The 26,575-nt window shown below is 48.6% G+C and overlaps 1 protein-coding gene across 1 annotated transcript in view; it reads right to left on the reverse strand.

Moving 5' to 3' along the window:
- The window catches only part of IFT172 (intraflagellar transport 172), a 619,018-nt gene that overhangs the window by 496,252 nt on the left and 96,191 nt on the right, over positions 1-26,575 (reverse strand). The window contains exon 6 of the mRNA XM_068279802.1: positions 844-923. Within this exon, the coding sequence (XP_068135903.1) occupies positions 844-923 (80 nt within the window). The remainder of the gene's footprint in view (positions 1-843; positions 924-26,575) is intronic.

The following is a 26,575-nucleotide window of genomic DNA, read 5'->3' on the forward strand; positions in this document are numbered from 1 at the left end:
AGAAAATAAGAATGAATATAAATGGTGGAGGAGAAATAAGAGGGAACAGAGAGAAGAGGGAAATGAATAGAGAGGGGATGAATGAGGGAATAGATGGCAGAGAGGAGAGGGAGGAGGGAGCAGGAAGAGAGAGGAGAGGGAGGAGCAGGAAGAGAAAGGAGAGGGAGGAGCAGGAAGAGAGAGGAGAGGGAGGAGCAGGAAGAGAGGAGAGGAGAGGGAGGAGCAGGAAAAGGTGAAGCGGAGGAGAGAAAATAAGAATGAATATGAATGGTGGAGGAGAAATAAGAGGGAACAGAGAGAAGAGGGAAATGAATAGAGAGGGGGTGAATGAGGGAATAGATGGCAGAGAGGAGAGGGAGGAGGGAGCAGGAAGAGAGGAGAGGGAGGAGCAGGAAGAGAGAGGAGAGGGAGGAGCAGGAAGAGAGGAGAGGAGAGGGAGGAGCAGGAAAAGGTGAAGCGGAGGAGAGAAAATAAGAATGAATATGAATGGTGGAGGAGAAATAAGAGGGAACAGAGAGAAGAGGGAAATGAATAGAGAGGGGGTGAATGAGGGAATAGATGGCAGAGAGGAGAGGAGAGGGAGGAGCAGGAAGAGAGGAGAGGGAGGAGCAGGAAGAGAGAGGAGAGGGAGGAGCAGGAAGAGAGGAGAGGAGAGGGAGGAGCAGGAAAAGGTGAAGCGGAGGAGAGAAAATAAGAATGAATATGAATGGTGGAGGAGAAATAAGAGGGAACAGAGAGAAGAGGGAAATGAATAGAGAGGGGTGAATGAGGGAAAAGATGGCAGAGAGGAGAGGAGTGGAGACCAGAGGAAATATGCAGGAAGTAGAAGGAAAGATCACTCACTTGGAGGTCAGGGACACCACGAAGGACTCGGTGCCATAGATGGTGGAGGACTTGCTGGTCTTGGTGTTGGCCAGACGTACCTAAATAGCAGAGCCAGATATGAGAGCATGTGCACACATGACATCATTATCAGCACATTACACACACATGACATCATCATCAGCACATTACACACACATGACATCATTATCAGCACATTACACACACATGACATCATTATCAGCACATTACACACACATGACATCATTATCAGCACATTACACACACATGACATCATTATCAGCACATTACACACACATGACATCATCAGCACATTACACGGCACACACATGACATCATCATCAGCACATTACACACACATGACATCATTATCAGCACATTACACACACATGACATCATTATCAGCACATTACACACACATGACATCATTATCAGCACATTACACACACATGACATCATCAGCACATTACACGGCACACACACGACATCATTATCAGCACATTACACGGCACACACACATGACATCATCAGCACATTACACGGCACACACATGACATCATTATCAACACATTACACGGCACACACACATGACATCATTATCAGCACATTACACAGCACACACATGACATCATTATCAGCACATTACACACACATGACATCATTATCAGCACATTACACACACATGACATCATCAGCACATTACACGGCACACACATGACATCATTATCAGCACATTACACGGCACACACACATGACATCATCAGCACATTACACGGCACACACATGACATCATTATCAGCACATTACACGGCACACACATGACATCATTATCAGCACATTACACGGCACACACATGACATCATTATCAGCACATTACACGGCACACACATGACATCATTATCAGCACATTACACGGCACACACATGACATCATTATCAGCACATTACACGGCACACACATGACATCATTATCAGCACATTACACACACATGACATCATCAGCACATTACACGGCACACACATGACATCATTATCAGCACATTACACGGCACACACACATGACATCATCAGCACATTACACGGCACACACATGACATCATTATCAGCACATTACACGGCACACACATGACATCATTATAAGCACATTACACGGCACACACATGACATCATTATCAGCACATTACACGGCACACACATGACATCATTATCAGCACATTACACGGCACACACATGACATCATCATCATCAGCACATTACACGGCACACACATGACATCATCATCATCAGCACATTACACGGCACACACATGACATCATCATCATCAGCACATTACACGGCACACACATGACATCATCATCATCAGCACATTACACGGCACACACATGACATCATCATCATCAGCACATTACACGGCACACACATGACATCATCATCATCAGCACATTACACGGCACACACATGACATCATCATCATCAGCACATTACACGGCACACACATGACATTATCAGCACATTACACGGCACACACATGACATCATTATCAGCACATTACACGGCACACACATGACATCATCATCATCAGCACATTACACGGCACACACACATGACATTATCAGCACATTACACGGCACACACATGACATCATTATCAGCACATTACACGGCACACACATGACATCATCATCATCAGCACATTACACGGCACACACATGACATTATCAGCACATTACACGGCACACACATGACATCATTATCAGCACATTACACGGCACACACACATGACATTATCAGCACATTACACGGCACACACATGACATCATCATCAGCACATTACACGGCACACACACATGACATCATCAACAGCACATTACACGGCACACACATGACATCATCATCAGCACATTACACGGCACACACATGACATCATCATCAGCACATTACACGGCACACACATGACATCATTATCAGCACATTACACTGCACACACGACATCATTATCAGCACATTACACGGCACACACATGACATCATTATCAGCACATTACACGGCACACACATGACATCATTATCAGCACATTACACGGCACACACATGACATCATTATCAGCACATTACACTGCACACACGACATCATTATCAGCACATTACACGGCACACACATGACATCATTATCAGCACATTACACGGCACACACATGACATCATTATCAGCACATTACACGACACACACATGACATCATTATCAGCACATTACACGGCACACACATGACATCATTATCAGCACATTACACGGCACACACATGACATCATCATCAGCACATTACACGGCACACGCATGACATCATTATCAGCACATTACACGGCACACACATGACATCATTATCAGCACATTACACGGCACACACATGACATCATTATCAGCACATTACACGACACACACATGACATCATTATCAGCACATTACACGGCACACACATGACATCATTATCAGCACATTACACGGCACACACATGACATCATCATCAGCACATTACACGGCACACGCATGACATCATTATCAGCACATTACACGGCACACACACATGACATCATCAACAGCACATTACACGGCACACACATGACATTATCAGCACATTACACGGCACACACATGACATCATTATCAGCACATTACACGGCACACACATGTCATCATTATAAGCACATTACACGGCACACACATGACATCATTATCAGCACATTACACGGCACACACATGTCATCATTATAAGCACATTACACAGCACACACATGACATCATTATCAGCACATTACACGACACACACATGACATCATTATCAGCACATTACACGGCACACACGACATCATCATCAGCACATTACACGGCACACACATGACATCATTATCAGCACATTACACGGCACACACGACATCATCATCAGCACATTACACGACACACACATGACATCATTATCAGCACATTACACGGCACACACATGACATCATCATCAGCACATTACACGGCACACACATGACATCATTATCAGCACATTACACGGCACACACATGACATCATTATCAGCACATTACACGGCACACACATGACATCATTATCAGCACATTACACGGCACACACATGACATCATCATCAGCACATTACACGGCACACACATGACATCATCATCAGCACATTACACGGCACACACATGACATCATCATCAGCACATTACACAGCACACACATGACATCATTATCAGCACATTACACGGCACACACACATGACATCATTATCAGCACATTACACGGCACACACACATGACATCATTATCAGCACATTACACGGCACACACATGACATCATTATCAGCACATTACACGGCACACACATGACATCATTATCAGCACATTACACGGCACACACATGACATCATCATCAGCACATTACACGGCACACGCATGACATCATTATCAGCACATTACACGGCACACACATGACATCATCATCAGCACATTACACGGCACACGCATGACATCATTATCAGCACATTACACGGCACACACATGACATCATTATCAGCACATTACACGGCACACACATGACATCATTATCAGCACATTACACGGCACACACATGACATCATTATCAGCACATTACACTGCACACACGACATCATTATCAGCACATTACACGGCACACACACATGACATCATCATCAGCACATTACACGGCACACACATGACATCATTATCAGCACATTACACGGCACACACATGACATCATCATCAGCACATTACACGGCACACGCATGACATCATTATCAGCACATTACACGGCACACACACATGACATCATCAACAGCACATTACACGGCACACACATGACATCATTATCAGCACATTACACGGCACACACATGACATCATTATCAGCACATTACACGGCACACACATGTCATCATTATAAGCACATTACACGGCACACACATGACATCATTATCAGCACATTACACGGCACACACATGTCATCATTATAAGCACATTACACGGCACACACACATGACATCATCATCAGCACATTACACAGCACACACATGACATCATTATCAGCACATTACACAGCACACACATGACATCATTATCAGCACATTACACGACACACACATGACATCATTATCAGCACATTACACGGCACACACGACATCATCATCAGCACATTACACGGCACACACATGACATCATTATCAGCACATTACACACACATGACATCATCATCAGCACATTACACGGCACACACATGACATCATTATCAGCACATTACACGGCACACACATGACATCATTATCAGCACATTACACGGCACACACATGACATCATTATCAGCACATTACACGGCACACACATGACATCATCATCAGCACATTACACGGCACACACATGACATCATTATCAGCACATTACACGGCACACACATGACATCATTATCAGCACATTACACGGCACACACATGACATCATCATCAGCACATTACACGGCACACACATGACATCATTATCAGCACATTACACGGCACACACATGACATCATCATCAGCACATTACACGGCACACACATGACATCATCATCAGCACATTACACAGCACACACATGACATCATTATCAGCACATTACACGGCACACACACATGACATCATTATCAGCACATTACACGGCACACACACATGACATCATTATCAGCACATTACACGGCACACACATGACATCATTATCAGCACATTACACGGCACACACATGACATCATTATCAGCACATTACACGGCACACACATGACATCATCATCAGCACATTACACGGCACACGCATGACATCATTATCAGCACATTACACGGCACACACATGACATCATCATCAGCACATTACACGGCACACGCATGACATCATTATCAGCACATTACACGGCACACACACATGACATCATTATCAGCACATTACACGGCACACACATGACATCATTATCAGCACATTACACGGCACACACATGACATCATTATCAGCACATTACACGGCACACACATGACATCATTATCAGCACATTACACGGCACACACATGACATCATTATCAGCACATTACACTGCACACACGACATCATTATCAGCACATTACACGGCACACACACATGACATCATCATCAGCACATTACACGGCACACACATGACATCATTATCAGCACATTACACGGCACACACATGACATCATCATCAGCACATTACACGGCACACACATGACATCATTATCAGCACATTACACGGCACACACATGACATCATTATCAGCACATTACACGGCACACACATGACATCATCATCATCAGCACATTACACGGCACATACATGACATCATCAGAAGCACATTACACGGCACACACATGACATTATCAGCACATTACACGGCACACACATGACATCATTATCAGCACATTACACACACATGACATTATCAGCACATTACACGGCACACACATGACATCATCATCAGCACATTACACGGCACACACACATGACATCATCAACAGCACATTACACGGCACACACATGACATCATTATCAGCACATTACACAGCACACACATGACATCATCATCAGCACATTACACGGCACACACATGACATCATTATCAGCACATTACACGGCACACACGACATCATCATCAGCACATTACACGGCACACACACATGACATCATTATCAGCACATTACACACACATGACATCATCATCAGCACATTACACGGCACACACATGACATCATTATCAGCACATTACACGGCACACACATGACATCATTATCAGCACATTACACGGCACACACACGTGACATCATTATCAGCACATTACACGGCACACACATGACATCATTATCAGCACATTACACGGCACACACACGTGACATCATTATCAGCACATTACACGGCACACACATGACATCATTATCAGCACATTACACGGCACACACATGACATCATTATCAGCACATTACACTGCACACACGACATCATTATCAGCACATTACACGGCACACACATGACATCATTATCAGCACATTACACGGCACACACACATGACATCATCATCAGCACATTACACGGCACACACATGACATCATCATCAGCACATTACACGGCACACACATGACATCATTATCAGCACATTACACGGCACACACATGACATCATTATCAGCACATTACACGGCACACACATGACATCATCAGCACATTACACGGCACACACATGACATCATTATCAGCACATTACACGGCACACACACATGACATTATCAGCACATTACACGGCACACACATGACATCATCAGCACATTACACGGCACACACATGACATCATTATCAGCACATTACACGGCACACACACATGACATTATCAGCACATTACACGGCACACACATGACATCATTATCAGCACATTACACGGCACACACATGACATCATTATCAGCACATTACACGGCACACACACATGACATCATTATCAGCACATTACACGGCACACACACATGACATCATCATCAGCACATTACACGGCACACACATGACATCATCATCAGCACATTACACTGCACACACGACATCATCATCAGCACATTACACGGCACACACATGACATCATCATCAGCACATTACACGGCACACACATGACATCATTATCAGCACATTACACGGCACACACACATGACATCATCATCAGCACATTACACGGCACACACATGACATCATCATCAGCACATTACACGGCACACACATGACATCATTATAAGCACATTACACGGCACACACACATGACATCATTATCAGCACATTACACGGCACACACATGACATCATCATCAGCACATTACACGGCACACACATGACATCATTATCAGCACATTACACGGCACACACATGACATCATTATCAGCACATTACACGGCACACACACATGACATCATCATCAGCACATTACACGGCACACACATGACATCATCATCAGCACATTACACGGCACACACATGACATCATTATAAGCACATTACACGGCACACACACATGACATCATTATCAGCACATTACACGGCACACACATGACATCATCATCAGCACATTACACGGCACACACATGACATCATTATCAGCACATTACACGGCACACACATGACATCATCATCAGCACATTACACGGCACACACACACGACATCATCATCAGCACATTACACGGCACACACATGACATCATTATCAGCACATTACACGGCACACACATGACATCATCATCAGCACATTACACGGCACACACATGACATCATCATCAGCACATTACACGGCACACACATGACATCATCATCAGCACATTACACGGCACACACATGACATCATTATCAGCACATTACACGGCACACACATGACATCATCATCAGCACATTACACGGCACACACATGACATCATCATCAGCACATTACACGGCACACACATGACATCATCATCAGCACATTACACGGCACACACATGACATCATTATCAGCACATTACACGGCACACACATGACATCATCATCAGCACATTACACGGCACACACATGACATCATCATCAGCACATTACACTGCACACACATGACATCATTATCAGCACATTACACGGCACACACATGACATCATCATCAGCACATTACACGGCACACACATGACATCATTATCAGCACATTACACGGCACACATATGACATCATCATCAGCACATTACACGGCACACACACGTGACATCATTATCAGCACATTACACGGCACACACATGACATCATTATCAGCACATTACACGGCACACACATGACATCATCAGCACATTACACGGCACACACATGACATTATCAGCACATTACACGGCACACACATGACATCATTATCAGCACATTACACGGCACACACACATGACATCATTATCAGCACATTACACGGCACACACATGACATCATTATCAGCACATTACACGGCACACACATGACATCATTATCAGTACATTACACGGCACACACATGACATCATTATCAGCACATTACACGGCACACACATGACATCATCATCAGCACATTACACGGCACACACATGACATCATTATCAGCACATTACACGGCACACACATGACATCATTATCAGCACATTACACTGCACACACACGTGACATCATTATCAGCATATTACACGGCACACACATGACATCATCATCAGCACATTACACGGCACACACATGACATCATTATCAGCACATTACACGGCACACACATGACATCATTATCAGCACATTACACGGCACACACATGACATCATTATCAGCACATTACACTGCACACACACGTGACATCATTATCAGCATATTACACGGCACACACATGACATCATCATCAGCACATTACACGGCACACACATGACATCATTATCAGCACATTACACGGCACACACATGACATCATTATCAGCACATTACACGGCACACACACGTGACATCATTATCAGAACATAACACGGCACACACATGACATCATCATCATCAGCACATTACACGGCACACACATGACATCATCATCATCAGCACATTACACGGCACACACATGACATCATCATCAGCACATTACACTGCACACACATGACATCATCATCAGCACATTACACGGCACACACATGACATTATCAGCACATTACACGGCACACACATGACATCATCATCAGCACATTACACGGCACACACACATGACATCATCATCAGCACATTACACGGCACACACATGACATCATCAACAGCACATTACACGGCACACACATGACATCATTATCAGCACATTACACGGCACACACATGACATCATTATAAGCACATTACACGGCACACACACATGACATCATCATCAGCACATTACAGGGCACACACATGACATCATTATCAGCACATTACACGGCACACACATGACATCATTATCAGCACATTACACGGCACACACACATGACATCATTATCAGCACATTACACGGCACACACGACATCATTATCAGCACATTACACGGCACACACATGACATCATTATAAGCACATTACACGGCACACACACATGACATCATCATCAGCACATTACAGGGCACACACATGACATCATTATCAGCACATTACACGGCACACACATGACATCATTATCAGCACATTACACGGCACACACATGACATCATTATCAGCACATTACACGGCACACACATGACATCATTATCAGCACATTACACGGCACATACATGACATCATTATCAGCACATTACACGGCACACACATGACATCATTATCAGCACATTACACGGCACACACATGACATCATCATCAGCACATTACACGGCACACACATGACATCATCATCAGCACATTACACGGCACACACATGACATCATTATCAGCACATTACACGGCACACACATGACATCATTATCAGCACATTACACGGCACACACACATGACATCATTATCAGCACATTACACGGCACACACATGACATCATTATCAGCACATTACACAGCACACACATGACATCATCATCAGCACATTACACGGCACACACATGACATCATCATCAGCACATTACACGGCACACACATGACATCATTATCAGCACATTACACGGCACACACACGTGACATCATTATCAGCACATTACACGGCACACACATGACATCATTATCAGCACATTACACGGCACACACATGACATCATTATCAGCACATTACACAGCACACACATGACATCATCATCAGCACATTACACGGCACACACATGACATCATTATCAGCACATTACACGGCACACACATGACATCATTATCAGCACATTACACGGCACACACACGTGACATCATTATCAGCACATTACACGGCACACACATGACATCATTATCAGCACATTACACGGCACACACATGACATCATTATCAGCACATTACACGGCACACACATGACATCATTATCAGCACATTACACTGCACACACATGACATCATTATCAGCACATTACAGGGCACACACATGACATCATTATCAGCACATTACACGGCACACACACATGACATCATCATCAGCACATTACACGGCACACACATGACATCATTATCAGCACATTACACGGCACATACATGACATCATTATCAGCACATTACACGGCACACACATGACATCATTATCAGCACATTACACGGCACACACACATGACATCATCAGCACATTACACGGCACACACATGACATCATTATCAGCACATTACACGGCACACACATGACATCATCATCAGCACATTACACGGCACACACATGACATTATCAGCACATTACACGGCACACACATGACATCATCATCAGCACATTACACGGCACACACATGACATCATCAACAGCACATTACACGGCACACACATGACATCATTATCAGCACATTACACGGCACACACATGACATCATTATCAGCACATTACACGGCACACACATGACATCATTATCAGCACATTACACGGCACACACATGACATCATTATCAGCACATTACACGGCACACACATGACATCATCATCAGCACATTACACGGCACACACACATGACATCATTATCAGCACATTACACGGCACACACATGACATCATCATCAGCACATTACACGGCACACACACATGACATCATCATCATCAGCACATTACACGGCACACACATGACATCATTATCAGCACATTACACGGCACACACATGACATCATCATCAGCACATTACACGGCACACACATGACATCATTATCAGCACATTACACGGCACACACATGACATCATTATCAGCACATTACACTGCACACACATGACATCATCATCAGCACATTACACGGCACACACATGACATCATTATCAGCACATTACACGGCACACACATGACATCATTATCAGCACATTACACAGCACACACATGACATCATCAGCACATTACACGGCACACACATGACATCATCAACAGCACATTACACGGCACACACACATGACATCATTATCAGCACATTACACAGCACACACATGACATCATCAGCACATTACACGGCACACACATGACATCATCAACAGCACATTACACGGCACACACACATGACATCATTATCAGCACATTACACGGCACACACACATGACATCATTATCAGCACATTACACGGCACACACATGACATCATTATCAGCACATTACACGGCACACACACATGACATCATCAGCACATTACACGGCACACACATGACATCATTATCAGCACATTACACGGCACACACATGACATCATCATCAGCACATTACACGGCACACACATGACATCATTATCAGCACATTACACGGCACACACACACGACATCATTATCAGCACATTACACGGCACACACATGACATCATCATCAGCACATTACACGGCACACACATGACATCATTATCAGCACATTACACACACATGACATCATTATCAGCACATTACACGGCACACACATGACATCATTATCAGCACATTACACGGCACACACACGTGACATCATTATCAGCATATTACACGGCACACACATGACATCATCATCAGCACATTACACGGCACACACATGACATCATTATCAGCACATTACACGGCACACACATGACATCATTATCAGCACATTACACGGCACACACATGACATCATCATCAGCACATTACACGGCACACACATGACATCATTATCAGCACATTACACGGCACACACATGACATCATCATCAGCACATTACACGGCACACACATGACATCATTATCAGCACATTACACGGCACACACATGACATCATCATCAGCACATTACACGGCACACACATGACATCATTATCAGCACATTACACGGCACACACATGACATCATTATCAGCACATTACACGGCACACACGACATCATCATCAGCACATTACACGGCACACACATGACATCATCATCAGCACATTACACGGCACACACATGACATCATCATCAGCACATTACACGGCACACACATGACATCATCATCAGCACATTACACGGCACACACATGACATCATTATCAGCACATTACACGGCACACACATGACATCATTATCAGCACATTACACGGCACACACACATGACATCATTATCAGCACATTACACGGCACACACATGACATCATCATCAGCACATTACACGGCACACACATGACATCATCATCAGCACATTACACGGCACACACATGACATCATTATCAGCACATTACACGGCACACACATGACATCATTATCAGCACATTACACGGCACACACATGACATCATCATCAGCACATTACACGGCACACACATGACATCATCATCAGCACATTACACGGCACACACATGACATCATCATCAGCACATTACACGGCACACACATGACATCATTATCAGCACATTACACGGCACACACATGACATCATTATCAGCACATTACACGGCACACACACATGACATCATTATCAGCACATTACACGGCACACACACATGACATCATTATCAGCACATTACACGGCACACACATGACATCATTATCAGCACATTACACGGCACACACATGACATCATTATCAGCACATTACACGGCACACACATGACATCATTATCAGCACATTACACGGCACACACATGACATCATTATCAGCACATTACACGGCACATACATGACATCATTATCAGCACATTACACGGCACACACATGACATCATTATCAGCACATTACACGGCACACACACATGACATCATTATCAGCACATTACACGGCACACACATGACATCATTATCAGCACATTACACGGCACACGCATGACATCATTATCAGCACATTACACGGCACACACATGACATCATCATCAGCACATTACACGGCACACACATGACATCATTATCAGCACATTACACGGCACACACACATGACATCATTATCAGCACATTACACGGCACACACATGACATCATTATCAGCACATTACACGGCACACACATGACATCATCATCAGCACATTACACGGCACACACATGACATCATCATCAGCACATTACACGGCACACACATGACATCATCATCAGCACATTACACGGCACACACATGACATCATCATCAGCACATTACACGGCACACATATGACATCATCAGCACATTACACGGCACACACACGTGACATCATTATCAGCACATTACACGGCATATACAGTACATGACATCATGGGCACACGTGACATCAATCAGCACATACAGTATGTCACAGGGAATGCCTGGCACTGACTGGTAATATCAAAGGGGATGCCCGGCACTGACTGGCAATATCACAGGTGATGCCTGGCACTGACTGGTAATATCACAGGGGTTGCCTGGCACTGACTGGCAATATCACAGGGGATGCCTGGCACTGACTGGCAATATCACAGGGGTTGCCTGGCACTGACTGGCAATATCACAGGGGTTGCCTGGCACTGACTGGCAATGTCACAGGGGATGCCTGGCACTGACTGGCAATATCACAGGGGATGCCCAGCACTGACTGGCAATATCACAGGGGTTGCCTGGCACTGACTGGCAATATCACAGGGGATGCCTGGCACTGACTGGCAATATCACAGGGGATGCCTGGCACTGACTGGCAATATCACATGGGATGCCCGGCACTGACTGGCAATATCACAGGGGATGCCAGGCACTGACTGGCAATATCACAGGGGTTGCCTGGCACTGACTGGTAAAATCACAGGGGATGCCTGGCACTGACTGGCAATATAACAGGGGATGCCTGGCACTGACTGGCAATATCACAGGGGATGCCTGGCACTGACTGGCAATATCACAGGGGATGCCTGGCACTGACTGGCAATATCACAGGGGATGCCTGGCACTGACTGGCAATATCACATGGGATGCCCGGCACTGACTGGCAATATCACAGGGGATGCCAGGCACTGACTGGCAATATCACAGGGGTTGCCTGGCACTGACTGGTAAAATCACAGGGGATGCCTGGCACTGACTGGCAATATAACAGGGGATGCCTGGCACTGACTGGCAATATCACAGGGGATGCCTGGCACTGACTGGCAATATCACAGGGGATGCCTGGCATTGACTGGCAATATCACAGGGGATGCCTGGCACTGACTGGCAATATCACGGGATGCCTGGCACTGACTGGCAATATCACAGGGGATGCCTGGCACTGACTGGTAATCTCACAGGGGATGCCTGGCACTGACTGGCAATATCACAGGGGATGCCCGGCACTGACTGGCAATATCACAGGGGATGCCTGGCACTGACTGGCAATATCACAGGGGATGCCTGGCACTGACTGGCAATGTCACAGGGGATGCCTGGCACTGACTGGCAATATCACAGGGGATGCCTGGCACTGACTGGCAATATCACAGGGGATGCCTGGCACTGACTGGCAATATCACAGGGGATGCCTGGCACTGACTGGCAATATCACAGGGGATGCCTGGCACTGACTGGTAATATCACAGGGGATGCCTGGCACTGACTGGCAATATCACAGGGGATGCCCGGCACTGACTGGCAATATCACAGGGGATGCCCGGCACTGACAGGCAATATCACAGGGGATGCCTGGCACTGACAGGCAATATCACAGGAGATGCCCGGCACTGACTGGCAATCTCACAGGGGATGCCTGGCACTGACTGGCAATATCACGGAATGCCTGGCACTGACTGGCAATATCACAGGGGATGCCTGGCACTGACTGGCAATATCACAGGGGTTGCCTGGCACTGACTGGTAAAATCACAGGGGATGCCTGGCACCGACTGGCAATATCACAGGGGATGCCTGGCACCGACTGGCAATATCACAGGGGATGCCTGGCACCGACTGGCAATATCACAGGGGATGCCTGGCACCGACTGGCAATATTACACGGGATGCCTGGCACTGACTGGCAATATCACGGGATGCCTGGCACTGACTGGCAATCTCACAGGGGATGCCCGGCACTGACTGGCAATCTCACAGGGGATGCCTGGCACTGACTGGCAATATCACAGGGGATGCCTGGCACTGACTGGCAATATCACAGGGGATGCCCGGCACTGACTGGCAATATCACAGGGGATGCCAGGCACTGACTGGCAATATCACAGGGGATGCCTGGCACTGACTGGCAATATTACAGGGGATGCCTGGCACTGACTGGCAATATCACAGGGGATGCCTGGCACTGACTGGCAATATCACAGGGGATGCCTGGCACTGACTGGCAATATCACAGGGGATGCCTGGCACTGACTGGTAATATCACAGGGGATGCCTGGCACTGACTGGCAATATCACAGGGTGTGACGCCGGGCGACGCCCAGTCGTCCGAGGATTCGCGGCCGATTGTCCGATCGCAACCGTGATCGGAAAACTGACATTCTTTATTTTTATAATAGAAGTTTTTCCTTCCTGCCTTCCCCCCCCTTTTGCCATGAGGGCTGAATGGGCCTGCGTTAGCATATGGCTAAAGCAACCTGGTTTAGCAAGAAATCCTGTTAAGGCTCCCGGAAAAGCTCTGGTGACACTAATGTGCTAATTGGGCAGAGCTGAAATACCAACAGAGTCTATTCAACAGGGGAAGCTAGCACAGCATGAGGTCTATTGACACCTACATTCCTCCCAGTCTTGACGGCACCGACTAAACTGAGGATGGAATGCATGGTGTTGATAACTTTGTCACATTTTGCAAATACCATCCATGGGAGGAATATGAAAATTACATAATTTTGTTTCCGTAATTCTGTAGAATATGGTGATACTAGACATAGCCAGGTAACCCGAGCAGGGGCTGAGATATGAATAATGGGGTCCCCGTGCGCCCCAAATATTGCAAGTTTGATGTCCTATGAACGTGTATTCTCAGCCCAATCTGAATATGAAATCGGTTTGCATGTGCGACAAAACCCCGGCGGGGTATGAAATTGGACATATTTTGTGGATGGCTGGAAGTTCCTCCCCTGAGAACTCACTGCCTGACACGCCCCTGGGCTGAGCTTGAGACTCCGCCCAGAAATGTCAGTGCTCAAAACTGATTGCATGAGGACCCCCAGCCAATTCCCCCACTTTCCATCATACCGAAAAGACTGCCACTGCTTGGGGAAATAGCAGTGGCCATCTTGCAGGCGGAGCAACGGCCATGTGGTTCGGCCATATTGCGAACTAACTGCAACAAAGGAACTTTGTCTTTTCCCGAACGGACTTTCCACAGAATCATAAGTATTCGTTCTTTTTATCCCTTTTTCTTTTATGTACTGTGTTATCACTGTCTCTCATCGTTTAATTGTTCACGATTGTCTGTATATATTAATTATTTATATTGTAACAAATAAAGGCTTTTTAAAAGGTCTTTACCTCTCAGTAAAACCTTCTATTCAGTATACACAGACGAGACCTAAACTTCCGAAGGGACGCTACTGTTTTGATAGATAGATAGGAATTGCACAGTTTTAACCGGTTGTTTGTTTCACAGGTCTATAGCCAGTTAGCAGTTTTCTCTGGGCTGATAGAAAACAGAGATGGTGGCAAATCTACCCCTGGGTTGGAGTAAAAGTGTATTTTCGTAACCTCACAGGCTCCCTACTGCGTCGTGACGCTCAAACTCCGCCAATTCTACGCAGATTGCGTCCATAGCTCTCAATCTGTGTGCTAGAATCGGATCGGACGGTTTTGCGTGTTCACGGCCAGTGGGGCTCTTGTGACAGTGGTCGGCAGCGTTTGGGATCTGTGTGTGCTGATAGTATCTCAGGTAGGGCTATCGAATTAGCCCTATCGAGAAACGAACTAATTCGTTGGTAGTGACTGAGTGCAATATATTTTTCATATATACAGAGAGACTGTGTAACCAGTACCCCTCCCCTAAGTTTTCTTTTATTTGGCATGGAAATGTCCGGGAATTACAAGGTCATGGTCCTATCCGACCTGCAGAGTCTGTGCGAGGCGAGAGGCATGGACATCCGCGGCAAGAAACAGCAGGACCTGATAACGGACTTGTACCGATGGGATAGCCAGAATCTGCGGACGCTGGAGGTGTCCACTGTGGAGGACACCGGCTCATCTAACGCAAGTCGAGGGGAACCAGAGACTGAAGATCCTGTGCGTACCGAGGTTGAGCAACCCGCGGGCAATGCGGCAACAGATACGCAGGAGGCTGTCAGTGTGATCCCCGACCCCAGAACCCCTGAAAGTACTCGCCTGGAACCGGCCAGTACTGGACTGTCCAGTTATGTTGATCCAGTAATGCAGCAGGCATTGCAAAAGCTGATGGAAACTGATGTGGACAAGTACCTGCAGTACATGGCGGAGCAAAAGCGAGAGGAACGCCAATCTGCAGAGGCGCGGGAGAGACGACAGCATGAGCTGAACATGGCGAAAGTGCAGCAAGCCAGCCGGAGTTCAACGCCCAGCCTCCCTGCTGAAGGGACTGCCGCTCCAGTAAGTGCAAAATTTAAATTTGCTATTATCGAAAAAGACACTGACATTGACTTGTTTTTGAGGTCTTTCGAAAAGGCCTGCCGTCAGTATCGTCTGTCCCAAGACCAGTGGGCCAGACATCTGACACCCTTGCTGCGCTACAAAGCGCTTGATGCTTTCTCAGAGCTGCCTGTGGAAAAGGACAATGATTATACCGCTATAAAGGAGGCTATAATCACTAAGTACCAGCTGACGCCAGAAGCCTACCGGAAAAGGTTCAGGTCCTGGCAGAAAAAATCTACTGATTCTTATCAAGATGTGGTCAGCAGTCTGCTCACCACACTCCGCCAGTGGACGCTAGGCCTCACTAAAGGGTCTTACGGTGTCCTGGAGGACTTAATCGTCCTGGAGCAGTTTCTGAACATTTGCCCGGCTGATGTACGCCAGTTTGTGCTAGAGCGCCGACCGGCGTCAGCGACGGTCGCTGCAGACCTCGCTGAGACCTTTGCAACGACCAGGGTGCCGGAGACCCGCAGGACTGCCCCATCTAGCTGGAGAGGAGGTCAGTCCCACAATTTTGCAGACTCTCCTACCTCTGTGAGCCGTGCGCCCCAGAGGCCCTCCAGCGCAGCTGCTGCGTCCAGGCCTGCAGTAACAGAGGGCATCACCTGTCACTTTTGCCGCAAGCCCGGACACATGAAGTTTAACTGCCCGGAGCGGAGGCAGACCGCGCCAGCTCCTGCACCACCTACACCTCGCCCACGGCAACTGCCGCCAGCCAGCGCACCCCAGCCGGGAGCACCCAACAACGTCATGTTCGCAGGTGGGAGAGGGATCCACTCCGCTTGCAGCAACCACCAGCTGGTTACAGTGAACGACCAGCTTGTTACCGGTTTCCGCGACACTGGAGCGGATGTCACCCTGGTGCGTGCGCACCTGGTCCCGACGGAAAATATCCTCCCTGACAAATACCTTCCCCTTACTGGAGTGGGGGGCACTCTTTCTCGCATTCCCCAGGCTCGGGTGTCCATCGATTGGGGGGTGGGGGTTCAAGAGAAGGTTGTTGGGGTCCTGGACCAACTGCCGGTCCCAGTTTTGTTGGGGACCGACCTGGGCAAGCTTGTGTCCTATTATGAACCTGCCCCAAGCCCCTCAGACTGCCAGGAGGGAGACGGACTCTCCGCCCACACTAAGGTACTTTGCACCAAGGGGCAAGAACAGGGGGGAGGTGGGTTGAATGTGCCCAGTCCAGGGGTACCGAGTCCAATAGTACCTGTGTCACAGGTACCTGTGTTTGACATACCGATTGTTTGTGATGAAAATGTTGTTGTACCTGTCACTGTAATTCATGCATGCAGCCAGGATGTGAGTAATGCCAGTATGTGCCAGTCTGAAGGTGTACCTGTACTGGCAGTAACACGCAGCCGCGCTGCCCAGAACCTGGGCTCAGAGCAGGTGGAAGAGGTTCCGGCCTCCTCCCCCTCCTCTGACCACAGGGATGGTAGCCTTCAGCCACTAACTGCATATGCCACGGGCCAGCTGGCTGAGAGCGAGAGTGCTGCATTTGTGCAAGCACTCCAGACTGACCCTAGCCTCGAGGCACTCAGAAGGCAGGCTTCGGAGCCCCTCACGAATGAAGATACCTTCAAGGTATATTGGGAAGGTGGTAAGCTGTACAGCGAGCCTGTACAGCCCACCGAAGGTGAAACAAGTGTGGGTACCAAGTTGCTTGTGGTACCCAGTGCCTTCCGGGGGCATGTGCTGAAGTCCGCACATGACATTCCCCTGGCAGGGCACTTGGGAATCCACAAGACACTTGACCGTATCCAGGGTCATTTCTACTGGCCCAGGATGCGGATCGATGTGACCAACTATTGCCGCTCATGTACTGTTTGCCAAAAGGTAAAACGGGCTGGGAACCCCCGCAAGGCTCCCTTGTGTCCACTGCCAATCATAGGTGAGCCCTTTCACAGAGTGGCAGTCGACATAATTGGACCATTGCCCACTCCCAGCAGCAGTGGCAAAAGGTACATCCTGACGGTGGTGGATTACGCCACCCGCTATCCTGAGGCCATGGCGCTTTCCTCCCTGAGGGCGGACAAGGTAGCAGGCGCGCTACTTAACATTTTCTCCCGAGTCGGGTTCCCTGCGGAGATGCTCTCCGATCAGGGATCCCAGTTTATGTCCGAACTCATGGAGGCCCTGTGCAAAAAGATACACATGACGCACATTGTCTCCAGTCCCTACCACCCGCAGACCAATGGACTGTGTGAACGGTTCAACGGGACGCTGAAGCAAATGCTGACCACGTTTGTTGAGTCGCAAGGTGGGGACTGGGAACGATACCTGCCTCATCTGTTGTTTGCGTACAGGGAGGTGCCGCAGGAGTCAACCGGGTTTTCCCCGTTTGAACTCCTGTATGGGAGGAATGTCCGAGGACCCTTACAATTGATGCGGGAGACATGGGAGGGCAAGGGCGACCCCACTGATGTCTCCGTGGTCGATTACGTCCTCAAGTTCAGGGACAAAATGGAGTCCCTGTCCGCAGTAGTGACCAACAACCTGGCCCAGGCTCAGGCCAAACAAAAAGCATGGTACGACCGCACTGCTGGAGAGCGGTCATTTGATGTGGGTGACAAGGTATATGCCCTTCTTCCCGTGAGGCAGAACAAGCTGCAAGCAGCCTGGGAGGGGCCTTTTACTGTAGTGCAGCGGTTAAACCCTCTGACGTATCTAGTGAACATGGGGGGCAGGAAGCAGAAGAGCTTTCATGTAAACATGCTGAAGGCCCACCATGACAGGACCCAGTATGCGCTGCCAGTGTGCAGCCGGTTAGAGCAGGGAGAGGCAGACCCCCTGTTAGACCTGCTGGCTGACGTACGAGATGTGGACGGCGACCTAAACGTCAATCCACAGCTCGCCTCAGCCCAGCAAGAGCAGTTACAGAAGGTGCTGGGCCAGTACCAGCACACCTTCTCCGGTATCCCGGGGCGGACCAGTATGGCGGTGCATGGGGTAGATACAGGTACCCATCCCCCCATCAGGCAATCCGCTTACCGTGTCTCTCCCGAGGTACAGGCGGACATGCAGAAGGAGGTGAGGGAGATGCTGGAGTTAGGGGTGGTTCAAAAGTCCAGTAGTGCCTGGGCAGCCCCTGTTGTCCTGGTCCCCAAGAAGGACCAGACAACTCGGTTCTGCGTAGACTACAGGAAACTGAACGCCATCACCACTACAGACGCCTACCCCATGCCTCGCATTGATGAGCTGCTAGATACACTGGCATCAGCCAGGTACCTATCAATCATGGATCTGAGCCGGGGGTATTGGCAGATACCACTTGCACCTGACGCGAGGCAAAAGTCGGCCTTCATCACCCCTTTCGGCCTCTTCGAGTTCACGATGATGCCCTTTGGGATGAAGAACGCCCCCGCCACGTTTCAGCGGGCCGTGAACGACCTGCTAGAGGGAATGCAAGGGTTCGCTGTAGCGTATCTGGATGACATTGCGGTGTTCAGCCCCACCTGGGAAGAACACCTCAAACACCTGTCCCAGGTACTAGAGAGGCTGGCCATGGCCAATCTGACGGTTAAACCGAGTAAGTGTCAGATTGGCATGACCGAGGTGCAGTACTTAGGTCACCGGGTGGGGGGTAACACCCTGAAACCTGACACGGGAAAGGTGGACGCCATCCTGGCATGGCCTCGACCTATCACGAAAAAGCAGGTCCAGGCGTTCCTGGGGACCGCCGGCTACTATAGGAAATTTGTTCCCGCCTATAGTACACTGGCGAAGCCCCTGACCGATGCCACTAGCAAGAAGCACCCCAAGGTTGTTAGCTGGACCCCCGCTTGCGAGAATGCCTTCCAGGCCTTGAAGCAGGCCCTCGCAAGCGCCCCTGTGCTTCAGGCCCCAGACTTCAGTCGTCGGTTTGTGGTGCAAACCGATGCCTCTGACTACGGTCTCGGCGCAGTCCTCAGCCAGGTGGATGGAAAGGGGGATGAACACCCTATCCTCTACCTGAGCCGGAAGCTCCTGCCCCGAGAGGTAGCCTACTCCACAACTGAAAAGGAGTGCCTGGCGATCGTGTGGGCCCTACAGAAACTGCAGTCGTATCTGTACGGCCGCTCCTTCACGATCGTCACTGATCACAATCCCCTGAGTTGGCTAAACCGTACTGCGGGAACCAACGGCAAGCTCCTACGGTGGAGCCTGTCATTGCAGCAGTACGACTTTACGATCCAACACAAAGCAGGCAGCCGACACCAAAACGCTGATGGGCTGTCGCGGTGTCAGGGGGAACCCGACCCAACAGCGCCAATAGCTGCTACGGAAGGCGTCCTGTTGACACCTCCCTGAGCAGAGCTCGGGAAGGGGGAGGTGTGACGCCGGGCGACGCCCAGTCGTCCGAGGATTCGCGGCCGATTGTCCGATCGCAACCGTGATCGGAAAACTGACATTCTTTATTTTTAAAATAGAAGTTTTTCCTTCCTGCCTTCCCCCCCCTTTTGCCATGAGGGCTGAATGGGCCTGCGTTAGCATATGGCTAAAGCAACCTGGTTTAGCAAGAAATCCTGTTAAGGCTCCCGGAAAAGCTCTGGTGACACTAATGTGCTAATTGGGCAGAGCTGAAATACCAACAGAGTCTATTCAACAGGGGAAGCTAGCACAGCATGAGGTCTATTGACACCTACATTCCTCCCAGTCTTGACGGCACCGACTAAACTGAGGATGGAATGCATGGTGTTGATAACTTTGTCACATTTTGCAAATACCATCCATGGGAGGAATATGAAAATTACATAATTTTGTTTCCCTAATTCTGTAGAATATGGTGATACTAGACATAGCCAGGTAACCCGAGCAGGGGCTGAGATATGAATAATGGGGTCCCCGTGCGCCCCAAATATTGCAAGTTTGATGTCCTATGAACGTGTATTCTCAGCCCAATCTGAATATGAAATCGGTTTGCATGTGCGACAAAACCCCGGCGGGGTATGAAATTGGACATATTTTGTGGATGGCTGGAAGTTCCTCCCCTGAGAACTCACTGCCTGACACGCCCCTGGGCTGAGCTTGAGACTCCGCCCAGAAATGTCAGTGCTCAAAACTGATTGCATGAGGACCCCCAGCCAATTCCCCCACTTTCCATCATACCGAAAAGACTGCCACTGCTTGGGGAAATAGCAGTGGCCATCTTGCAGGCGGAGCAACGGCCATGTGGTTCGGCCATATTGCGAACTAACTGCAACAAAGGAACTTTGTCTTTTCCCGAACGGACTTTCCACAGAATCATAAGTATTCGTTCTTTTTATCCCTTTTTTCTTTTATGTACTGTGTTATCACTGTCTCTCATCGTTTAATTGTTCACGATTGTCTGTATATATTAATTATTTATATTGTAACAAATAAAGGCTTTTTAAAAGGTCTTTACCTCTCAGTAAAACCTTCTATTCAGTATACACAGACGAGACCTAAACTTCCGAAGGGACGCTACTGTTTTGATAGATAGATAGGAATTGCACAGTTTTAACCGGTTGTTTGTTTCACAGGTCTATAGCCAGTTAGCAGTTTTCTCTGGGCTGATAGAAAACAGAGATGGTGGCAAATCTACCCCTGGGTTGGAGTAAAAGTGTATTTTCGTAACCTCACAGGCTCCCTACTGCGTCGTGACGCTCAAACTCCGCCAATTCTACGCAGATTGCGTCCATAGCTCTCAATCTGTGTGCTAGAATCGGATCGGACGGTTTTGCGTGTTCACGGCCAGTGGGGCTCTTGTGACAGTGGTCGGCAGCGTTTGGGATCTGTGTGTGCTGATAGTATCTCAGGTAGGGCTATCGAATTAGCCCTATCGAGAAACGAACTAATTCGTTGGTAGTGACTGAGTGCAATATATTTTTCATATATACAGAGAGACTGTGTAACCAGTACCCCTCCCCTAAGTTTTCTTTTATTTGGCATGGAAATGTCCGGGAATTACAAGGTCATGGTCCTATCCGACCTGCAGAGTCTGTGCGAGGCGAGAGGCATGGACATCCGCGGCAAGAAACAGCAGGACCTGATAACGGACTTGTACCGATGGGATAGCCAGAATCTGCGGACGCTGGAGGTGTCCACTGTGGAGGACACCGGCTCATCTAACGCAAGTCGAGGGGAACCAGAGACTGAAGATCCTGTGCGTACCGAGGTTGAGCAACCCGCGGGCAATGCGGCAACAGATACGCAGGAGGCTGTCAGTGTGATCCCCGACCCCAGAACCCCTGAAAGTACTCGCCTGGAACCGGCCAGTACTGGACTGTCCAGTTATGTTGATCCAGTAATGCAGCAGGCATTGCAAAAGCTGATGGAAACTGATGTGGACAAGTACCTGCAGTACATGGCGGAGCAAAAGCGAGAGGAACGCCAATCTGCAGAGGCGCGGGAGAGACGACAGCATGAGCTGAACATGGCGAAAGTGCAGCAAGCCAGCCGGAGTTCAACGCCCAGCCTCCCTGCTGAAGGGACTGCCGCTCCAGTAAGTGCAAAATTTAAATTTGCTATTATCGAAAAAGACACTGACATTGACTTGTTTTTGAGGTCTTTCGAAAAGGCCTGCCGTCAGTATCGTCTGTCCCAAGACCAGTGGGCCAGACATCTGACACCCTTGCTGCGCTACAAAGCGCTTGATGCTTTCTCAGAGCTGCCTGTGGAAAAGGACAATGATTATACCGCTATAAAGGAGGCTATAATCACTAAGTACCAGCTGACGCCAGAAGCCTACCGGAAAAGGTTCAGGTCCTGGCAGAAAAAATCTACTGATTCTTATCAAGATGTGGTCAGCAGTCTGCTCACCACACTCCGCCAGTGGACGCTAGGCCTCACTAAAGGGTCTTACGGTGTCCTGGAGGACTTAATCGTCCTGGAGCAGTTTCTGAACATTTGCCCGGCTGATGTACGCCAGTTTGTGCTGGAGCGCCGACCGGCGTCAGCGACGGTCGCTGCAGACCTCGCTGAGACCTTTGCAACGACCAGGGTGCCGGAGACCCGCAGGACTGCCCCATCTAGCTGGAGAGGAGGTCAGTCCCACAATTTTGCAGACTCTCCTACCTCTGTGAGCCGTGCGCCCCAGAGGCCCTCCAGCGCAGCTGCTGCGTCCAGGCCTGCAGTAACAGAGGGCATCACCTGTCACTTTTGCCGCAAGCCCGGACACATGAAGTTTAACTGCCCGGAGCGGAGGCAGACCGCGCCAGCTCCTGCACCACCTACACCTCGCCCACGGCAACTGCCGCCAGCCAGCGCACCCCAGCCGGGAGCACCCAACAACGTCATGTTCGCAGATGGGAGAGGGATCCACTCCGCTTGCAGCAACCACCAGCTGGTTACAGTGAACGACCAGCTTGTTACCGGTTTCCGCGACACTGGAGCGGATGTCACCCTGGTGCGTGCGCACCTGGTCCCGACGGAAAATATCCTCCCTGACAAATACCTTACCCTCACTGGAGTGGGGGGCACTCTTTCTCGCATTCCCCAGGCTCGGGTGTCCATCGATTGGGGGGTGGGGGTTCAAGAGAAGGTTGTTGGGGTCCTGGACCAACTGCCGGTCCCAGTTTTGTTGGGGACCGACCTGGGCAAGCTTGTGTCCTATTATGAACCTGCCCCAAGCCCCTCAGACTGCCAGGAGGGAGACGGACTCTCCGCCCACACTAAGGTACTTTGCACCAAGGGGCAAGAACAGGGGGGAGGTGGGTTGAATGTGCCCAGTCCAGGGGTACCGAGTCCAATAGTACCTGTGTCACAGGTACCTGTGTTTGACATACCGATTGTTTGTGATGAAAATGTTGTTGTACCTGTCACTGTAATTCATGCATGCAGCCAGGATGTGAGTAATGCCAGTATGTGCCAGTCTGAAGGTGTACCTGTACTGGCAGTAACACGCAGCCGCGCTGCCCAGAACCTGGGCTCAGAGCAGGTGGAAGAGGTTCCGGCCTCCTCCCCCTCCTCTGACCACAGGGATGGTAGCCTTCAGCCACTAACTGCATATGCCACGGGCCAGCTGGCTGAGAGCGAGAGTGCTGCATTTGTGCAAGCACTCCAGACTGACCCTAGCCTCGAGGCACTCAGAAGGCAGGCTTCGGAGCCCCTCACGAATGAAGATACCTTCAAGGTATATTGGGAAGGTGGTAAGCTGTACAGCGAGCCTGTACAGCCCACCGAAGGTGAAACAAGTGTGGGTA

This window comes from Hyperolius riggenbachi, chromosome 4 (genome assembly GCF_040937935.1).
Source record: "Hyperolius riggenbachi isolate aHypRig1 chromosome 4, aHypRig1.pri, whole genome shotgun sequence".
Classification (NCBI taxonomy): domain Eukaryota; kingdom Metazoa; phylum Chordata; class Amphibia; order Anura; family Hyperoliidae; genus Hyperolius; species Hyperolius riggenbachi.